The sequence below is a fragment of the Lynx rufus genome, unplaced genomic scaffold (assembly GCF_022079265.1).
Source record: "Lynx rufus isolate CCGP_SWC_20201006 ecotype Redwood Valley unplaced genomic scaffold, mLynRuf1.p SCAF_2, whole genome shotgun sequence".
NCBI classification, from domain to species: domain Eukaryota; kingdom Metazoa; phylum Chordata; class Mammalia; order Carnivora; family Felidae; genus Lynx; species Lynx rufus.
Window position 1 is genome coordinate 55,188,866 of NW_025814834.1, and position 19,922 is coordinate 55,208,787.

The 19,922-nt window shown below is 40.0% G+C and overlaps 1 protein-coding gene across 5 annotated transcripts in view; it reads left to right on the forward strand.

The window, feature by feature from the left end:
* The window catches only part of TTN (titin), a 273,279-nt gene that overhangs the window by 199,338 nt on the left and 54,019 nt on the right, over window positions 1-19,922 (forward strand). For all 5 annotated transcript variants that reach the window (XM_047083326.1, XM_047083327.1, XM_047083329.1 and 2 more), the window contains 30 exons: window positions 88-387; window positions 479-796; window positions 1,739-2,035; window positions 2,145-2,444; window positions 2,532-2,846; window positions 2,932-3,080; window positions 3,522-3,672; window positions 3,762-4,043; window positions 5,619-5,921; window positions 6,458-6,760; window positions 6,862-7,143; window positions 7,239-7,538; window positions 7,629-7,931; window positions 8,024-8,332; window positions 8,443-8,724; window positions 8,844-9,143; window positions 9,231-9,524; window positions 9,621-12,587; window positions 13,123-13,443; window positions 13,544-13,828; window positions 13,917-14,216; window positions 14,509-14,811; window positions 15,066-15,341; window positions 15,448-15,747; window positions 15,837-16,139; window positions 16,311-16,610; window positions 17,315-17,602; window positions 17,988-18,284; window positions 18,374-18,676; window positions 18,775-19,080. In XM_047083326.1, the coding sequence (XP_046939282.1) occupies window positions 88-387; window positions 479-796; window positions 1,739-2,035; window positions 2,145-2,444; window positions 2,532-2,846; window positions 2,932-3,080; window positions 3,522-3,672; window positions 3,762-4,043; window positions 5,619-5,921; window positions 6,458-6,760; window positions 6,862-7,143; window positions 7,239-7,538; window positions 7,629-7,931; window positions 8,024-8,332; window positions 8,443-8,724; window positions 8,844-9,143; window positions 9,231-9,524; window positions 9,621-12,587; window positions 13,123-13,443; window positions 13,544-13,828; window positions 13,917-14,216; window positions 14,509-14,811; window positions 15,066-15,341; window positions 15,448-15,747; window positions 15,837-16,139; window positions 16,311-16,610; window positions 17,315-17,602; window positions 17,988-18,284; window positions 18,374-18,676; window positions 18,775-19,080 (11,337 nt within the window). The remainder of the gene's footprint in view (window positions 1-87; window positions 388-478; window positions 797-1,738; window positions 2,036-2,144; window positions 2,445-2,531; window positions 2,847-2,931; window positions 3,081-3,521; window positions 3,673-3,761; window positions 4,044-5,618; window positions 5,922-6,457; window positions 6,761-6,861; window positions 7,144-7,238; window positions 7,539-7,628; window positions 7,932-8,023; window positions 8,333-8,442; window positions 8,725-8,843; window positions 9,144-9,230; window positions 9,525-9,620; window positions 12,588-13,122; window positions 13,444-13,543; window positions 13,829-13,916; window positions 14,217-14,508; window positions 14,812-15,065; window positions 15,342-15,447; window positions 15,748-15,836; window positions 16,140-16,310; window positions 16,611-17,314; window positions 17,603-17,987; window positions 18,285-18,373; window positions 18,677-18,774; window positions 19,081-19,922) is intronic.

Consider the following 19,922-nt stretch of genomic DNA (forward strand, 5'->3'; position numbering starts at 1 on the left):
AAGAAAGACTTTAAAAGGGACCATAGAATAAGAACAAATTATTTTAAACAAAGTGACATTGTTTATATTGTGATTTGCATCCAACAGATGTACCAGGGCCACCCAAAGATCTGAAAGTCAGTGACATCACAAGGGGTAGTTGCAAACTCACATGGAAGATGCCAGATGATGATGGAGGAGACAGGATCAAAGGCTATGTTATAGAGAAGAGGACTATTGATGGAAAAGTCTGGACTAAAGTCAATCCAAACTGTGGAAGCACCTCATTTGTAGTTCCCGATCTTATTTCTGAACAGCAATATTTCTTCCGTGTGCGGGCAGAAAACCGTTTTGGTATTGGTCCACCTGTGGAAACCATTCAGAGGACCACTGCCAGAGATCCAATATGTAAGTTTTTAACCGAGGATTAAGTAGTTTCTCAAGTTTGAAATATATCATTATAAACAACGCTTAATACTTCTTTTAACTATTTTTAAAGATCCTCCTGATCCCCCTATTAAACTCAAGATTGGCCTCATAACAAAGAACACGGTACACCTATCATGGAAACCCCCAAAGAATGATGGAGGCTCCCCTGTCACCCACTATATTGTTGAGTGCCTTGCATGGGATCCTACTGGGACAAAGAAAGAAGCATGGAAGCAGTGCAACAAACGCGATGTGGAAGAACTAGAATTTACTGTTGAAGACCTCATAGAGGGTGGAAAATATGAATTCAGAGTCAAGGCTGTCAATGCTGCAGGAGTCAGCAAACCTTCAGCCACTGTTGGCCCTGTGACTGTCGAAGATCAGACATGTAAGTACCAATGTATTAACAGAAAATGTCCTCTTTATGAATCCTTCCTAGAAATTTAATATTTGTCCAAAATAAAAAGAAATATCTGTGCATCAGGAAGCTACCATGAATTGAGTGTGAACATGGGCACATTAATCACTCATTCCCTCAACTTCTACAGAATTATCAAATTTCCTTACATATTACCTTTCCCTTATTTAAAGGAGATGACGTTTAGAATTTCCTTACTATAATTTTCTGCATGATCCTCAAGAGGGGAAGAAACTAAGCAGTTATTTGCTCAGTGAGTGCTAAGACCCATTTATCTTCATAATCAAGTTTCTTTTTCTCTATTTAAGAAAAAGATAAATATAAATAGACAAATTTTATAGACAAAAATGGTAGAAATTCTCCCTCTGTTACCATCACTACTGCTGTGTGTTCAGTTTTTTCTTCTAAATTTGGTGGGGGGGGGGCATGTAGTCACTACCCTCTTTACATTTTCTTCTACTGGATTCCTGGAAAATGGAAAATTGCTTTGCATCTACTAGCAGTTATCTTTCTTAAAAAGGGAATTCATCTTAGAATAAAAATAGTCCTGTCATAACTCTGCTTATTAAAGGGAATATGCATGCATATTAAAGGGAGTATCATGATAGAACTCCCAAGACTAAGCTACTACAATCTTCACTTCTCTCTGCCCCTTTTCAGTATCTACATGTATAATAACATTAGGTAAGAGAGAGCCAATAGCCGATACATAGCTACATGTAGATCCAATAAAGGATGATGACTACATTACCTGCCCTCCGAAGTCATATAATTAGTTGAAGTCAAATCTGTTCTTCATATTGTGCTATGAAGTCTGCCTATAGTAGATACAAATAGCTTTATAGGCACTGTAAATTCTACTTCTGGTCCCTAATGACCACCTTTTTTTTTTTTTTCTTTTAAATCATCTAGGCCCACCATCAATTGATCTAAAAGAATTCATGGAGGTTGAAGAAGGAACAGATGTTAACATTGTAGCCAAAATTAAAGGTGTGCCATTCCCGACACTAACCTGGTTTAAAGCTCCTCCAAGGAAGCCTGATAAGAAAGAACCTGTTCTCTATGACACCCATGTCAACAAACTGGTAGTGGATGATACTTGTACCTTAGTTATTCCACAGTCTCGAAGGAGTGACACTGGCTTATATACCATCACAGCTGTGAATAATCTGGGAACAGCATCAAAGGAGATGAGACTGAATGTGCTTGGTAATGTTTTCCTGGCTTTACTAAAACTATGTTTTTCTGTTCCTAAATATACTATTTGGCTTTAAAATCATTCTTCTAATATTTTTTTTCCTTTTTTAAACCATTTTAGGTCGTCCTGGCCCTCCAGTGGGACCAATAAAGTTTGAATCTATTTCAGCAGATCAAATGACATTATCTTGGCTTCCACCTTTGGATGATGGGGGGTCTAAGATTACAAACTATGTAATTGAGAAGAGAGAAGCTAACAGGAAGACATGGGTGCATGTCTCCAGTGAACCTAAAGAGTGCATGTACACAATTCCCAAATTGCTAGAAGGCCACGAATATGTATTCCGAATCATGGCCCAGAATAAATTCGGCATTGGGGAGCCTCTTGACAGTGAACCTGAAACAGCAAGAAACCTCTTCTGTAAGTAGAACATATTTGATATGCAAAATCACTCTTACCTGTTGTTTTTCATGGTTTCTTATAGATCAATGTGATTTTTGTTCTTAGCTGTCCCTGGAGCACCAGATAAACCAACAGTTAGCAGCGTGACTCGCAACTCCATGACTGTCAATTGGGAAGAGCCAGAGTATGATGGAGGCTCTCCTGTGACAGGATATTGGCTAGAAATGAAAGACACCACTTCGAAGAGATGGAAGAGAGTTAACCGAGATCCTATCAAAGCCATGACTTTGGGTGTTTCTTATAAAGTAACTGGTCTTATTGAAGGTTCTGATTATCAATTCCGTGTGTATGCAATCAATGCTGCCGGTGTGGGTCCACCAAGTCTGCCATCAGACCCAGTGACTGCCAGAGATCCAATTGGTAAGCCTTGAAACCATTCCTCCCCACACCCCCTCACAGTGCCATGGAAAAGGCAAGAATACTGATGTATACTGGTTCTTTCCAGCCCCTCCTGGCCCTCCACTTCCCAAAGTCACAGACTGGACTAAATCCTCTGTCGATTTGGAGTGGTCTCCTCCACTAAAAGATGGTGGGTCTAAAGTAACTGGATACATCGTTGAATATAAAGAAGAAGGAAAAGAAGAATGGGAGCAGGTACTTAACACTTGGAATTATGGAAATATAAGTAAACTGAAAATGTAGCAGTTATCCTCAATCCCATTAATCCCATTGTATTTTTTATTAAGAAATCAGAGAAATAACAATTATAAAATAACATAATTACAAATAATCCAAACATCTGTTATGTCAAAAATCTGATCAAAGGTTAAGTTATATTATCATTAATTTCTCTTTTGGCTATAAATTCTAAAAAGGTGGAAAAAATTAAGAGTACATTTTTCAATCATTTGGCATAATATTAAAACACAATTCCTGGAAAGACATTTCAGTCAGCATTTACCTATAATATCTAATCCCCAATACATAAACTAGCAACAATTTTCCCAGACTAGTTAAATATGCTGTTGGCTGTGCTTTAGAAAGCCATTAAAATAAGAAGCTACAAAGAACTGAACGCTTGTGATCCTTCCCCAGGGTAAAGACAAAGAAGTGAGAGGAACAAAGCTTGTTGTGACAGGGTTAAAAGAAGGAGCTTTCTACAAATTCAGAGTTAGAGCAGTCAACATTGCCGGCATTGGAGAACCTGGAGAAGTCACAGATATCATCGAAATGAAGGACAGAATTGGTAATTATTCATACTTCTATTATTTTATCAATATTTGTGTTTTGTATTGGAAATGAAAACCACATTTGTAATTTTCAATTGTGTTCCAGTGTTACCTGACCTTCAGCTAGATGCCAGTGTCAGAGACAGAATTGTGGTCCATGCTGGAGGGGTGATCCGGATCATCGCGTATGTGTCTGGAAAACCTCCTCCAACTGTCACCTGGAACATGAATGAAAGAGCATTACCTCAAGAAGCTACCATTGAGACCACAGCCATCAGCTCATCCATGGTCATCAAGAATTGCCAGAGGAGTCACCAAGGTGTCTATTCTCTTCTTGCCAAAAATGCAGGTGGAGAAAGAAAGAAGACCATTATCGTTGATGTATTAGGTAAATACTTTGAATTTGTCCATGCAGTTTTTAAAAATAACATCTTTACTTCAACTACAATAAGGCTATGTAATAATAAAACTGTTACATATACTTTGGAAACTTAAAAAATTACCAACAATCCCATTGACCGCTATTTGCATTTTTTAAAATTACTTTTTTAACGTTTATTTATTTTTGAGGGATGGAGAGACCGAGCATGAGCGGGGGAGGGGCACAGAGAGAGAGAGTGTGTCAGAATCCGAAGCAGGCTCTGGGCTCTGAGCTGTTAGCACAGAGCCCAATGCAGGGCTCAAACCCAAGAACTATGAGATCATGACCTGAGCTGAAGTCGGACGCTCACCCGACTGAGCCACCCAAGTGCCCTGACCACTATTAGCATTTAAAAAAATTTCCTCTTTGCTTTTTTATCCTATACATATTTTATATTGTTATACTTCTATAAACAGTTTAAAAAGTTATGTTTTTATATTATATAAAAACAAAGTTTTTTATAACAAAGTTTTGTGTTTTGCCTTGTTATGTAACATGCCACCATAAGCATTTATGTTTTATATAGTTTTCACGAAAGAAACTTTCCTGCCAGTGTACATGAATATCTAACAAACTAAGATTGATCAGTTTCTTATCATGAGAGTGTATCCTTATTTGCTAATTATCTTAATAAAGCAAACATCTCTGTGAAAGGTTTCATATTCTAATTGAAAAGCATCATTTTTGGTTATCAATATTGCACTTCTAGTCACTAAATATATAGGTGAATTCTACAAGGCTTTTTCATGCCTCTTGTTGGCTGCTTTATTGTAGTGATTTGCTCAGAAAGCAAAGTTCTCCCACTCAGATTTCTCTCTCAGCATGTCTCTAACACAACCATACCCTAAACAGTGAGTTTTTATGTGAGAATAACTGGTTCTCTGTTGAACATAATTAATGTTATGTAAACATGTTACATTTTCTTTAATGATAATGGCATAAGGAAAAAGATCTCATTGACCAATAGTCCTATAAGCTTTTGGGTTTCAAGCTCCTAGACACCTTTTACTTTAACTTGAGAAGTGGTACATTTTCAGATTAAATTCTAACCCTCTCAAAGGTCATTCTGAGATTTGGGGACTCCTATGCTGCTTTCTGATTTTTTAGTCATCTAGAAAAAGTTCTCTTTCCCTTTCCCCTCTGGAGAGTAAACTAGACACAAAAAGTAGCCAGCCATGCCACCCCTCACCCCTCTCCTGTCTCCTCCTGTGCATTCTCCTTCCAGCAGCTCTTCCTATCTGACTTACAAATTAAATATATATATATATATACACACACACACACACACACATATTTATATTACACACATTACTGTTCCTTCAGCTCCTGCTAAAACAGTGGCAAACAGTAACTGTTACCTATTTCATTTTAAAATATGGCTGAATATAGATATCATGGGGAGGAAAAAAAATCAATAGACAAAATCTCATTTTCTTCATAAGAAAATGTCTTAGTGTCTCCTTTTTAAAAACAGAGGGTGACAAATATTGAGCCCTGTAGTTCATTGAAGGTTCATTAGAAATCTCTTCCTCTTATTTCCAGATGTGCCAGGTCCTGTTGGAGAACCATTCCGGTCTGACAACCTCACCAATGATTCCTGCAAGCTGACATGGTTTTCTCCGGAAGATGATGGAGGCTGTCCAATCACCAATTACGTCATTGAAAAGCGTGAATCTGACCGCAGAGCATGGACACCAGTGACGTATACAGTCACCCGGCAAAATGCTACCGTCCAGGGTCTCATTCAGGGCAAAGCCTACTTTTTCCGAGTTGCGGCTGAAAATAGTGTTGGCATAGGCCCATTTACAGAGACACCAACTGCACTTGTCATCAGAGATCCAATCAGTACGTACATCTTAATTTCATTTTCAATCACTTCTTCACTCATTTAATAAAAGAGTGCGGTGACAAAATATGTATATAAATGCCAACCATTTTGTTCCTTTGACGAGACTCGTTAGGCAAATGCTCAGTATCTGATGTTGGTAGTATTTGAATGTGATTTTGAAAGATTGTGGGAATATATATGATTCTTCAAATCCTTCCATGTATACTACACTAATTTTTTTTAATTTCCCCCTTAATGGCGTAAATATATTTTCCTAACTCAGAAACTACTAACTCTGGAGAACCTTCTTAAATTATTTGGCCTCAGTGAACCTCTATTTCCTCATCTATCAGAGGAAATTAGACTCTATGGTGTTCTTTTTAACTCTAATGTTAAAAATGAGAGTTTCTCATCTCAGAAGATGAGATGTCTTCTTGTTACCTATCAAAGAAGATAATTTAATATTTAAATGCAATTCTCAAAAAGTATCATCTATATTCTACTACATTTTAATGTGGCATTTTTTCACCATAATTCCATATTTTACTTACAGCTGTACCAGAGCGTCCTGAAGACCTAGAAGTCAAAGAAGTTACTAAAGATTCTGTTACTTTGACTTGGAATCCTCCTAAGTATGATGGTGGATCAGAAATTATTAACTATGTCCTAGAAAGCCGTCTCATTGGAACTGAGAAGTTCCACTCAGTTACAAAGGACAACTTGCTTAGCAGAAAATACACCGTTAAAGGCTTAAAAGAAGGTGATACCTATGAGTACCGCGTCAGCGCTGTCAATATTGTTGGACAAGGCAAACCATCATTTTGTACCAAGCCAATCACTTGCAAGGATGACCTGGGTATGTGTTCTAATTCAATTTATACCTTGAAAACTTGGACATTTACAGATTTACCATAAGAGATCAGTAAAACTGACTTGCATTTCTAATTAAAATTTTAGCTCCTCCGACACTTGACCTTGACTTCAGAGATAAACTCACAGTTCGGGTTGGTGAAGCTTTTGCCCTCACTGGCCGTTACTCAGGCAAACCAAAGCCTAAGGTTACTTGGTTCAAAGATGAAGCTGATGTACTAGAAGATGATCGTACTCACATAAAGACCACTCCGACAACACTTGCCCTAGAGAAGATCAAGGCCAAACGATCAGATTCTGGCAAATACTGTGTGGTTGTGGAGAACAGTACAGGTTCTAGGAAAGGTTTCTGTCAAGTCAATGTTGTTGGTAAGTATAATTTCACAAGAAGAATAGATATTCTGTCCTTTCCCAAGCAGAAGTGGAAATAACATTTTGTGTTCTGTGTTTGTGTGTTTCTGCAGACCGTCCTGGACCACCAGTAGGACCGGTTATTTTTGATGAGGTGACCAAAGAGTACATGGTTATCTCTTGGAAGCCACCTTTAGATGATGGAGGCAGTGAAATTACCAATTATATTATTGAGAAAAAGGAAGTGGGAAAAGATATTTGGATGCCTGTTACGTCTGCAAGTGCTAAAACAACATGCAAAGCTTCTAAACTTCTTGAAGGAAAAGATTATATTTTCCGGATATATGCTGAAAATCTGTATGGAATAAGTGATCCTCTGGTATCCGATTCGATGAAAGCCAAAGATCGTTTCAGTATGCATTACACTTCTTTTTGGTGACTCAATGTTTGATATTGTTAATAGGAAAAATTAAATTTCTAACACACTCTAATGTTTATTGTAGGGGTTCCTGATGCACCTGACCAGCCAATTGTTACAGAAGTTACCAAAAATTCTGCATTAGTAACCTGGAACAAGCCAAATGATGGAGGAAAGCCCATCACAAACTACATCCTGGAAAAGAGGGAAACTATGTCTAAACGATGGGCTAGAGTTACCAAAGAGCCCATCCATCCATACACTAAGTTCAGGGTTCCTGATCTTCTAGAAGGGTGTCAATATGAATTCCGAGTTTCTGCAGAAAACGAAATTGGCATTGGAGAGCCAAGCCCACCATCCAAACCATTCTTTGCTAAAGATCCAATTGGTATAGTATTAAAGCATTCATTCAGTTTTCATATTATCCAACTTCGTTTTCAGCTATATTCTAACTCCTTTTTTTTTTCTTTTATGATGTAGCTAAACCAAGTCCACCTATTAATCCTGAAGCAATTGATACAACATGTAATTCAGTTGACCTAACGTGGCAGCCACCACGTCATGATGGTGGGAGCAAGATTCTGGGTTACATTGTTGAGTACCAGAAAGTTGGAGATGAAGAGTGGAAGAGAGCCAACCACACTCCTGAGTCATGTCCTGAAACTAAATATAAAGTCACTGGTCTTCGGGATGGTCAAACCTATAAGTTCAGAGTATTAGCAGTCAATGAAGCTGGTGAATCAGATCCAGCTTATGTTCCCGAGCCAGTGCTAGTAAAAGACAGACTTGGTGAGTAAAATCTTCTCAGCTGTAATAGCAAAGAAGATAGGTGTCTCATTGTATATGCTTCATTGTAAAATACATCAACAAACCTTAAAGTGCTATTCATTTTATCCTAGAACCCCCTGAATTGATTCTTGATGCCAACATGGCAAGAGAACAATACATAAAGGTTGGTGATACTCTAAGACTTAGTGCTGTCATCAAAGGAGTGCCATTCCCAAAAGTAACTTGGAAAAAAGGAGACAGAGAAGCTCCAACTAAAGCAAGAATTGATGTTACTCCAGTTGGTAGCAAGCTTGAAATTCGTAATGCTGCCCATGAAGATGGTGGAATTTATTCCTTAACAGTGGAGAATCCAGCTGGTTCAAAAACTGTTTCAGTAAAAGTACTCGTATTAGGTAAGAATTTTCATAGTTATATCTTTAATGTGATAACATATTAAAAATAAATTTTAATGTATTTTGAGCCTTTATCTGGATTAAGTCACTAATATAACTTCATTACTTAACACTTTCAGATAAGCCGGGGCCACCTAGAGATCTGGAAGTCAGTGAAATTAGGAAAGATTCTTGTTACCTTACTTGGAAGGAACCACTAGATGATGGTGGTTCTGTTATTACAAATTATGTGGTTGAGAGGAGAGATGTTGCCAGTGCCCAGTGGTCACCTCTTTCAACTACATCAAAGAAAAAGAGTCACTTGGCTAAACATCTTAACGAAGGCAATCAGTATCTTTTCCGAGTAGCTGCTGAGAACCAGTATGGACGTGGTCCTTTTGTAGAAACACCTAAACCCATCAAGGCTCTGGATCCTTTACGTAAGTTGCTTTCTCTGGATACAAAAGTTTTGTCTGCCTATCCTTTGAGCATATTATTCATTCATCATAACTTCTTCTTTTGAAAAGATCCCCCAGGGCCACCCAAAGACCTGCACCATGTAGATGTTGACAAGACTGAAGTCTCCCTTGTTTGGAATAAGCCAGATCGTGATGGTGGCTCTCCAATCACTGGATATTTGGTGGAATATCAAGAAGAGGGCACCGAAGACTGGATTAAGTTCAAGACTGTGAAAAACTTAGAGTGTGTTGTTACTGGACTACAACAAGGGAAGACCTATAGATTCCGTGTAAAGGCTGAAAATATTGTGGGTCTTAGTCTCCCTGACACGACTATCCCAATAGAATGTCAAGAAAAACTAGGTAATTTTTGGACTGGCATTATTATTTTTTTAATTCATACTGTGAATATTCATGTTGTGAAAATCAAAATCTAATTTTCTCATGTTTACTTTTCAGTGCCTCCATCTGTGGAGCTGGATGTGAAGTTAATTGAAGGTCTCGTGGTAAAAGCTGGAACTACAGTCAGATTCCCTGCTATTATAAGAGGTGTACCCATTCCCACTGCAAAGTGGACAACCGACGGGAGTGAGATTAAAACAGATGAACACTACACAGTTGAAACTGACAGCTTCTCGTCAGTACTTACCATTAAGAACTGCTTAAGGAGAGACACTGGGGAATATCAAATCACAGTTTCCAATGCAGCTGGCAGCAAAACAGTAGCTGTACATCTTACTGTTCTTGATGTGCCTGGTCCACCAACAGGTCCTATTAATATTCTGGATGTTACTCCTGAACACATGACTATCTCATGGCAGCCACCTAAGGATGATGGAGGAAGCCCCGTGATAAATTATATTGTTGAGAAACAAGATACAAGGAAAGACACATGGGGTGTTGTTTCATCAGGAAGCAGTAAGACAAAGCTGAAAATCCCACATCTGCAAAAGGGCTGTGAATATATTTTCCGAGTCAGAGCAGAGAATAAGATGGGTGTTGGTCCTCCCCTTGACTCCACACCTACTGTTGCTAAACATAAGTTTAGTCCTCCATCTCCTCCTGGTAAACCAGTGGTTACTGACATTACTGAAAGTGGTGCAATGGTGTCTTGGACTCTGCCAAAATCAGACGGTGGCAGTCCAATAACCGGTTACTATGTGGAACGTCGAGAAATAACTGGCAAATGGGTGAGAGTCAACAAAACACCTATAGCTGACCTGAAGTTTAGAGTGTCTGGACTCTATGAGGGAAATACCTATGAGTTTAGAGTTTTTGCTGAAAATCTTGCAGGACTAAGCAATCCATCCCCAAGTTCTGACCCAATAAAAGCTTGCCGGCCCATCAAACCACCTGGACCACCTATTAATCCTAAACTGAAAGACAAGACCAAAGAAACAGCTGAGTTGGTGTGGACAAAGCCCCTCAGTGATGGTGGTAGTCCCATTCTAGGCTATGTAGTAGAATGTCAGAAAGCTGGTACAACACAGTGGACCAGGATTAATAAAGATGAGCTCATTAGGCAATGTGCCTTTAGGGTACCTGGACTAATTGAAGGAAATGAGTACAGATTCCGTATAAAGGCAGCTAATATTGTGGGAGAGGGAGAGCCAAGAGAACTAGCAGAATCTGTGATTGCAAAAGACATCCTTAATCCTCCAGAAGTAGAACTTGATGTTACCTGTCGTGATATTATTACCGTTAGAGTGGGCCAAACTATTCGCATTCTTGCTCGAGTCAGAGGCAGACCTGATCCAGACATAACTTGGTCCAAGGAAGGCAAAGTATTGGTCCGAGAAAAGCGGGTTGACATAATTCACGATCTACCTCGTGTTGAGTTACAAATTAAAGAAGCTGTTAGAGCTGATCATGGCAAGTATATCATCTCAGCTAAGAATAGCAGCGGGCATGCCCAAGGTTCTGCCATCGTTAATGTTCTTGACAGACCTGGGCCTTGCCAGAATTTAAAGGTTAGCAATGTAAGCAAAGAGAACTGTACACTTTCTTGGGAAAACCCACTAGATAATGGTGGCTCAGAAATAACAAATTTCATAGTGGAATATCGGAAACCAAACCAGAAAGGCTGGTCAATTGTTGCTTCAGATGTCACTAAGCGATTAATTAAGGCCAACCTTTTAGCAAACAATGAATACTATTTCCGAGTTTGTGCAGAGAATAAAGTAGGTGTTGGACCAACCATTGAAACCAAAACTCCAATTCTGGCTATTAACCCTATTGATAGACCAGGTGAGCCTGAAAACCTTCACATTGCAGATAAAGGAAAGACATTTGTCTATCTCAAGTGGCGGCGGCCTGATTATGATGGTGGCAGCCCGAATCTATCCTATCATGTTGAGAGGAGGCTGAAGGGCTCTGATGACTGGGAAAGAGTCCATAAAGGAAGCATTAAAGAAACCCAATACATGGTTGATAAATGTGTTGAGAACCAGATTTATGAGTTCAGAGTACAAACAAAGAATGAAGGTGGAGAAAGTGACTGGGTAAAGACAGAGGAAGTTGTTGTGAAGGAAGACTTACAGAAACCAGTGCTTGATCTGAAATTGAGTGGTGTGCTAACAGTCAAAGCAGGGGAAACCATTAGACTTGAAGCAGGTGTGAGAGGCAAACCATTCCCAGAAGTTTTATGGACCAAGGACAAAGATGCTACAGACTTAACAAGATCACCAAGGGTCAAAATTGATACAAGTGCTGATTCATCCAAATTTTCTCTTTCTAAAGCAAGGCGAAGTGATGGTGGGAAATACGTAGTTACAGCAACTAACACAGCTGGCAGTTTTGTGGCCTATGCCACCGTCAATGTTTTAGATAAGCCTGGTCCTGTAAGAAATCTGAAAATTGCTGATGTGTCCAGTGATCGGTGTACCATTCACTGGGATCCACCAGAGGATGATGGTGGCTGTGAAATCCAAAATTACATTCTAGAAAAATGCGAGAGCAAGCGAATGGTTTGGTCTACCTATTCTGCTAATGTCTTAACACCCGGTATGACAGTAACACGTCTCATAGAAGGAAATGAATATATTTTCAGAGTCCGTGCAGAAAATAAAATAGGCACAGGGCCTCCAACAGAAAGTAAACCAGTCATTGCAAAAACCAAATATGATAGACCTGGTCGCCCAGATCCCCCAGAAGTCACCAAAGTAAGCAAAGAAGAGATGACTGTGGTCTGGAATCCACCTGAATACGATGGTGGAAAATCCATCACAGGATACTTTTTGGAGAAAAAGGAAAGACATTCAGCACGATGGGTCCCTGTTAACAAGAGTGCAATCCCCGAAAGACGTCTCAAAGTACAGAATCTCCTCCCAGGACATGAATATCAGTTCCGTGTCAAGGCAGAAAATGAAATTGGAATTGGAGAACCAAGCTTGCCCTCAAGGCCAGTGGTGGCAAAAGACCCCATAGGTATGATGTTCTTGCTTTTTCTGATATTACACAAATTTTTTTTTAATGTTCATAATTTTTGAGAGAGGGGTGGATGGTGGAGGAGAGAGAGAGTGTGTATGCAGGTGGGGTAGGGGCAGAGAGAGAGAGGGAGACAGAGGATCCAAAGCAGGCTCTGTGCTGACAGCAGAGAGCCCGATGTGGGGCTCAAACTCAGGAACCACAAGATCATGACCTGAGCTGAATCAGACGCTTAATCAGCTGAGCCACCCAGGTGCCCCTATGCCAGTTCTTAATCTCAAGCACAGAGCTGTTAGATAAATAAATTGAATCCATGACATCCAAACTTCATTTTAGTATTTTTCCAAATCACCTAACATGTACAAACAATGGTAGATTCTAATTTTATGAAGGAAAAAGAGGACTCCATGTCTGAGAAATTGAGCCCTCCATCTTTGATGAACTGAGAATGGACTGTAGAAAATGACACATTAGAGCGGTATCACTCATAGTCATTAACAATGTGTGAATTCATTGTTATGCAATTTATTTTCAGAGCCACCTGGTCCACCAACCAACCTCAAAGTGGTTGATACAACCAGAAACTCCATAACTCTTGGGTGGGGAAAGCCAGTATATGATGGTGGCGCACCGATAATTGGATATGTTGTGGAAATGAGACCAAAAAGAGAAGACATGTCACCTGACGAAGGCTGGAAAAGGTGCAATGCTGCGGCACAACTTGTTCGCAGGGAGTTCACTGTCACCAGCTTGGATGAAAACCAGGAATATGAGTTCAGGGTGTGCGCCCAAAACCAAGCTGGCATTGGGCGCCCCGCAGAACTGAAGGATGCTATTAAACCTAAAGAAATCCTGGGTGAGGCCCTATTTTATCATGTGACTCATCCTTTCTGCGCTTCTCACATAATTTCCCCACATTCTGAAAAGTCAGCTAATGGCTTTCATGTCATTTGCAGAACCTCCGGAGATTGATTTGGATGCCAGCATGAGAAAACTGGTCACAGTGAGAGCAGGGTGCCCTATTCGACTCTTTGCCATAGTGAGAGGACGACCAGCCCCTAAAGTCACTTGGCGGAGAGTGGGTATTGATAACGTGGTCAGAAAAGGACAAGTCGATCTGGTTGACACTATGGCTTTCCTTGTCATTCCCAATTCTACCCGTGATGACTCGGGAAAATATTCCTTGACGCTTGTGAACCCAGCAGGAGAAAAGGCCGTGTTTGTGAATGTCAGAGTATTAGGTGGGTTACTGACAAGCTCCTTCTTCCCTTTCAGAGTAAGTAGAAGCCTGAGGAGACACAGTGTATCTGAATTTGTGGTTTGTTACAGATACTCCTGGACCTGTGTCTGATTTAAAAGTTTCAGATGTCACGAAAACATCATGCCACATTTCCTGGGCCCCTCCTGAGAATGATGGTGGGAGCCAAGTGACACATTATATTGTGGAGAAACGTGAGGCAGATAGAAAGACGTGGTCAACAGTCACCCCAGAGGTTAAGAAAACAAGCTTCCAAGTCACCAATCTTGTCCCTGGCAATGAGTACTTCTTCAGAGTAACTGCTGTCAATGAGTACGGCCCCGGTGTGCCTGCAGACGTCCCCAAACCAGTGCTAGCATCAGATCCTCTAAGTAAGTAATTTCTTTTTGCCTCCTTTTAGCTCTGGTCTCCTACTTTAGCAAGGTTGAGGTCCCAAACACTGAAAGGGCTTTCATTTGTAGAAACACAAACAGTACAAACAACTATCTAACTCATTAAAGACATTTTTAATCTGCCCCGTCTTGTAGTATTCACTTTCAACATACTGAACTATAGTTCCCGTATGCTTCAAAGCAGGTGGCATACTCAAACATGTATAGGTGGTAACACAGGGATTTGATTAGGCTACCTGGACAGTTTTTCTAAATCGCACTTCTCTTCCAGGTGAGCCTGATCCCCCAAGGAAACTAGAAGTTACTGAAATGACGAAGAACAGTGCTACGTTAGCCTGGCTACCTCCCCTGCGTGATGGAGGTGCTAAAATTGATGGCTACATCATTAGTTACAGGGAAGAGGAGCAGCCTGCAGATCGCTGGACAGAGTACTCAGTGGTAAAAGATCTCAGCCTTGTTGTCACTGGCCTAAAGGAAGGAAAGAAGTATAAATTTAGAGTAGTGGCCAGAAATGCTGTTGGAGTCAGTTTGCCAAGAGAAGCTGAAGGAGTATATGAGGCCAAAGAACAGCTGTGTAAGTAGTCATTGTCTCATTTCATCATGTGACAAAAGTTGATTAGAATTTCCTTTGGACATCCAGACTTGTCCCTAATATTTTCTCGTCGATTCAATCTTATTCTTTTAAAAAAAATATTAGCTGTAATGCAGACATCAATTTGAACCCATTAATGGGTTGCAACCCACAAGCTGAGAAATACTAGTGTGGTCGCCCCACCAGAGGAAATTTAACCTCCCTGCAAGGTTAATGAATTTTTATTCTACTTTTAGTGCCTCCAAAGATCCTTATGCCAGAGCAAATTACTATTAAAGCTGGGAAGAAACTCCGAGTTGAAGCCCATGTGTATGGAAAGCCTCATCCGATCTGTAAGTGGAAAAAAGGAGAAGATGAAGTCGTCACATCCAGCCACCTGGCAGTGCATAAAGCGGACAGTTCTTCCATCCTGATCATAAAAGATGTTACTAGGAAAGACAGTGGCTACTACAGCCTCACTGCAGAAAACAGTTCTGGGACAGACACTCAAAAAATCAAAGTTATCGTCATGGGTAGGTCAAGCATTAGACAAATGGCTATCTGAATATGAAAATTGGCAACATTTTTTTCCTATCAAATCCCTGTTCTTATACATTTCTTTCCTCTTGGTCTATGCAGATGCTCCTGGGCCCCCTCAGCCTCCATTTGACATTACTGACATAGACGCTGATGCTTGCTCCCTCTCATGGCACATCCCTCTGGAGGATGGAGGCAGTAACATCACCAATTACATAGTGGAGAAATGTGATGTGAGCCGAGGTGATTGGGTGACAGCTCTAGCTTCGGTGACAAAAACTTCCTGCAGAGTTGGAAAACTGATCCCAGGCCAGGAGTATATCTTCCGGGTCCGTGCAGAAAATCGATTTGGCATTTCAGAGCCTCTGCCATCTCCAAAGATGCTGGCTAAGTTCCCATTTGGTATGTTTCTTTCAGGAAGAAAAAAATTGTTTTCTTTCTAGTCTCTTACCTAAGATAAAAACTGACATTTCCCTTGTCTTCATCTCCAGATGTTCCTAGTGAACCAAAGAATGCACGCGTCACTAAAGTCAACAAAGACTGCATATTTGTGGCATGGGACAGACCAGACAGTGATGGAGGAAGTCCCATTACTGGTTATCTGATTGAGCGCAAAGAAAGAAACAGTTTGCTCTGGGTAAAAGCTAATGATACTCCTGTCCGGTCAACTGAATATCCTTGTGCTGGCCTTGTAGAAGGTCTTGAGTATTCATTCAGAATCTATGCACTAAACAAAGCTGGATCCAGTCCACCCAGCAAACCAACAGAATATGTAACTGCAAGAATGCCAGTTGGTGAGTGATTTTTTGTTAGTATTATGGGAATATATTTAAACCTTGGAGTCTCTGAAGATTACCACTTCTATTCAGAAATATTCTCAACATTTCTGGGTGATAATGAGAAATACAGAAGTTTACAACTTCTGCAATTACGATAAATGCTGAGAATACCTCTTTTGGTTTTAGATCCTCCTGGAAAGCCTGAAGTTATTGATGTTTCCAAGAGTACTGTGTCCCTCATCTGGGCTCGTCCAAAGCATGATGGAGGCAGCAAAATTATTGGCTATTTTGTAGAAGCTTGCAAACTGCCTGGCGATAAGTGGGTACGGTGCAATACTACACCACACCAGATTCCCCAGGAAGAGTACACAGCCACTGGCTTAGAAGAGAATGCTCAGTATCAGTTTAGAGCAATTGCCAAGACCGCAGTGAACATTAGCCAGCCCTCTGAACCTTCTGATCCAGTGACCATCCAGGCAGAAAATGGTAAGATTCTGTTCAGTATTATATATGCAAAGGTGGAAAGTACTCGTAATGTATATTTCTCCTAATAAAAAACTAAATCTACATCATGAGGGAAAAAAACCCAAGCAAACTGATAGGTACTTTGTATACAGACAACTAAAAATTATGATTATGGAGAATCTTCATAGCATGTTAAACTCAAAAACCAGATACAAGGGGTGCCTGTGTGGCTCAGTCTGTTGAGCTTCCAATTTCGGCTCAGGTCATGATCTCGCAGTTTGTGGGTTCGAGCCCCGCATCGGGCTCTGTGCAGACAGCTTGGAGCCTGGAGCCTGCTTCAGATTTCTGTGTCTCCCTCTCCCTCTGCCCCTCCCTGGCTTACACTCTGTCTCCCTCTCAAAAATAAACAAACATTAAAAAAAAGAATACAAAATTGTAAAGACCATATCATTTCAACCATCATAGGCACACAGGGACAAGGAAATGCCACCAAATGATAACAGTGAAAATTGAAAGATTTTGAAACCATGGAAGATACTCACTTATCTCTCTATATTTTCAGCATTATCAAACTTCTACATTAAACCTCTATTCTTCTATAATGAATATTACTTCTAAAAATCTCATCTTGAAAGAGACCGAGCATATGAATTTTCTACTTGTATTAATAAAAATGATATAATATACCTTTTCTTATATTAAATCCTTATCTTATTTCTTTCCAGTTCCTCCCAGGATAGACCTGAGCGTGGCTATGAAATCTTTGCTTACCGTGAAAGCCGGAACTAATGTTTGCCTGGATGCTACTGTTTTTGGTAAACCAATGCCAACAGTGTCTTGGAAGAAGGAAGGCACACTGCTGAAACCAGCAGAAGGCATAAAGATGGCCATGAAGCGGAACCACTGCACACTGGAGCTGTTCAGTGTGAACCGAAAGGACTCAGGAGACTATACCATTACTGCCGAAAATTCGAGTGGTTCCAAATCAGCCACCATTAAGCTTCAAGTGTTAGGTACCTAAGCGTTTATTTAGAATCTCATATTTTACTTTGATTAATGTGATATCATAGAATTTACAAAATCATATGTGAGAAAAGATACATATCCTGATGTATCTTTTATAACCAGAGAATTAGTCTCATCACAGGGCAATGGCATTTTAGAGCTGAAAAGAGCATTAGAAGTCATATATTCCAGTTACGTATTTTACACATAAGGAAATTAAGACTTTGAAAAATTATGGACCTTCCAAGGTCATACAGGAAGTTAATGACAATATAAAGACCATCCAATCTCCAATCCAGGTCTCCAGACCTCCAATCTACTCATTCCCCATTTTACATGTTAGTGTAAAAGTAAGTGTTAGTAAGACTTCACTTGTCTTTCTTGTTCTTTCAGATAAGCCAGGTCCTCCAGCATCTGTTAAAATCAACAAAATGTATTCAGATCGCGCAATGCTTTCTTGGGAACCGCCTCTTGAAGATGGAGGCTCAGAAATCACCAACTATATTGTTGACAAACGTGAAACGAGCAGACCCAACTGGGCACAGGTCTCTGCCACTGTGCCCATCACTAGCTGCAGCGTGGAGAAACTTATAGAGGGCCATGAATATCAGTTCCGAATTTGTGCAGAGAATAAATATGGAGTGGGCGATCCAATCTTCACTGAACCAGCAATTGCCAAAAACCCATACAGTAAGAACATTTTCTTTTAGTTTTTCATTTTACTTTTTAAACATTTACCTTTTAGACTGCCATATTAACTTTTCAATCAATCTCTGCAGATCCACCCGGGCGCTGTGATCCTCCTGTTATTAGCAACATAACCAAAGATCACATGACAGTAAGCTGGAAACCACCAGCAGATGATGGTGGCTCACCCATCACTGGCTATTTGCTTGAAAAGAGAGAAACCCAGGCAGTTAACTGGACTAAGGTCAACAGAAAACCTGTAATAGAAAGAACAATAAAAGCAACAGGTCTCCAAGAAGGCACTGAATACGAGTTCCGAGTTACAGCTATAAATAAGGCTGGACCAGGCAAACCCAGTGATGCATCCAAAGCTGCTTATGCCCAGGACCCTCTGTGTAAGTTCTCATGAAAGAGTTCTGTATCTTAGGTTATAATCAGCACTGAACAACCAGGAATGAGGTTTTAATGAACATTTTCTATTATTTATCCTCAGATCCTCCTGGTCCACCAGCTTTTCCTAAAGTATATGATACAACCCGTAGCTCTGTGAGTCTATCTTGGGGCAAGCCAGCCTATGATGGTGGTAGCCCTATCATTGGTTACCTTGTTGAAGTAAAACGAGCTGACTCTGATAACTGGGTGAGGTGCAATTTACCACAGAAGCTACAGAAAACCCGCTTTGAGGTTACCGGCCTAATGGAGAACACAGAATATCAGTTCCGTGTGTATGCTGTTAATAAGATTGGATACAGTGACCCCAGTGATGTGCCAGACAAACACTGTCCCAAGGACATCTTAAGTAAGTATTACCGGGAGAAATACATAGAGTTTTTCTCATCAGTCATATTATAAAATGCAGTACAGAACTCCCTTATGTAGATTTGTTTTTAGAAGCATTTGAGTTGATATCTTTAGGACTACATCGTAGGAGAGGTGTGTTGGTATTTTATGGTATCATATACAGATCAAATGGAATGCAAGCTCATCTGTGGTTTTGAAAACCTTTTCATATTTATGTGAGAATTAATGTCTTGAAAAGAATATGGAATATAGGAATTTTATTCTGAAAATAGATTTTTTTAAATAAGTAGTGAGCTATTTATCATTCTAAAAGTTTTTTCTCTTCTAATCCACCTGTCTTCATAAGTATGTAATCATAGCCTCTCCATCCTAATTTCCCTTCTTACCATTTCTTCTATTCACTTATTCCCCATAACCATTTCTCCCTTTATTTTAAATTACTTGGTATTATACTTCACCCCCAATGTACTTTTCTTCCCATGATGAAATAAAGACAGAGTATACAGCAGAGAGCCTTCACTGAATATAGATGAGAAAAACAAGAATGGAAGAGAGCCAAGAATCAATTATCTACATTTAATATAGAGAGAGTCTGAGAATATGGAAGGTTCATGAGAAGAGAAAGTACAGGTTCTCCAGGAAAAACTTGATTTAGCCTACAGGATATTAGAATATAGAAAGATCAACAATAACTATAGAGTACTGAAATAGTTGATAAAAGTTTTGAGGATTTTTTAAAGACCAAGAAATCAGGGGCGCCTGGGTGGCTCAGTCAGTTAAGCGTCCGACTTTGGCTCAGGTCATGATCTCACGGTCCGTGAGTTCAAGCCCTGCGTCAGG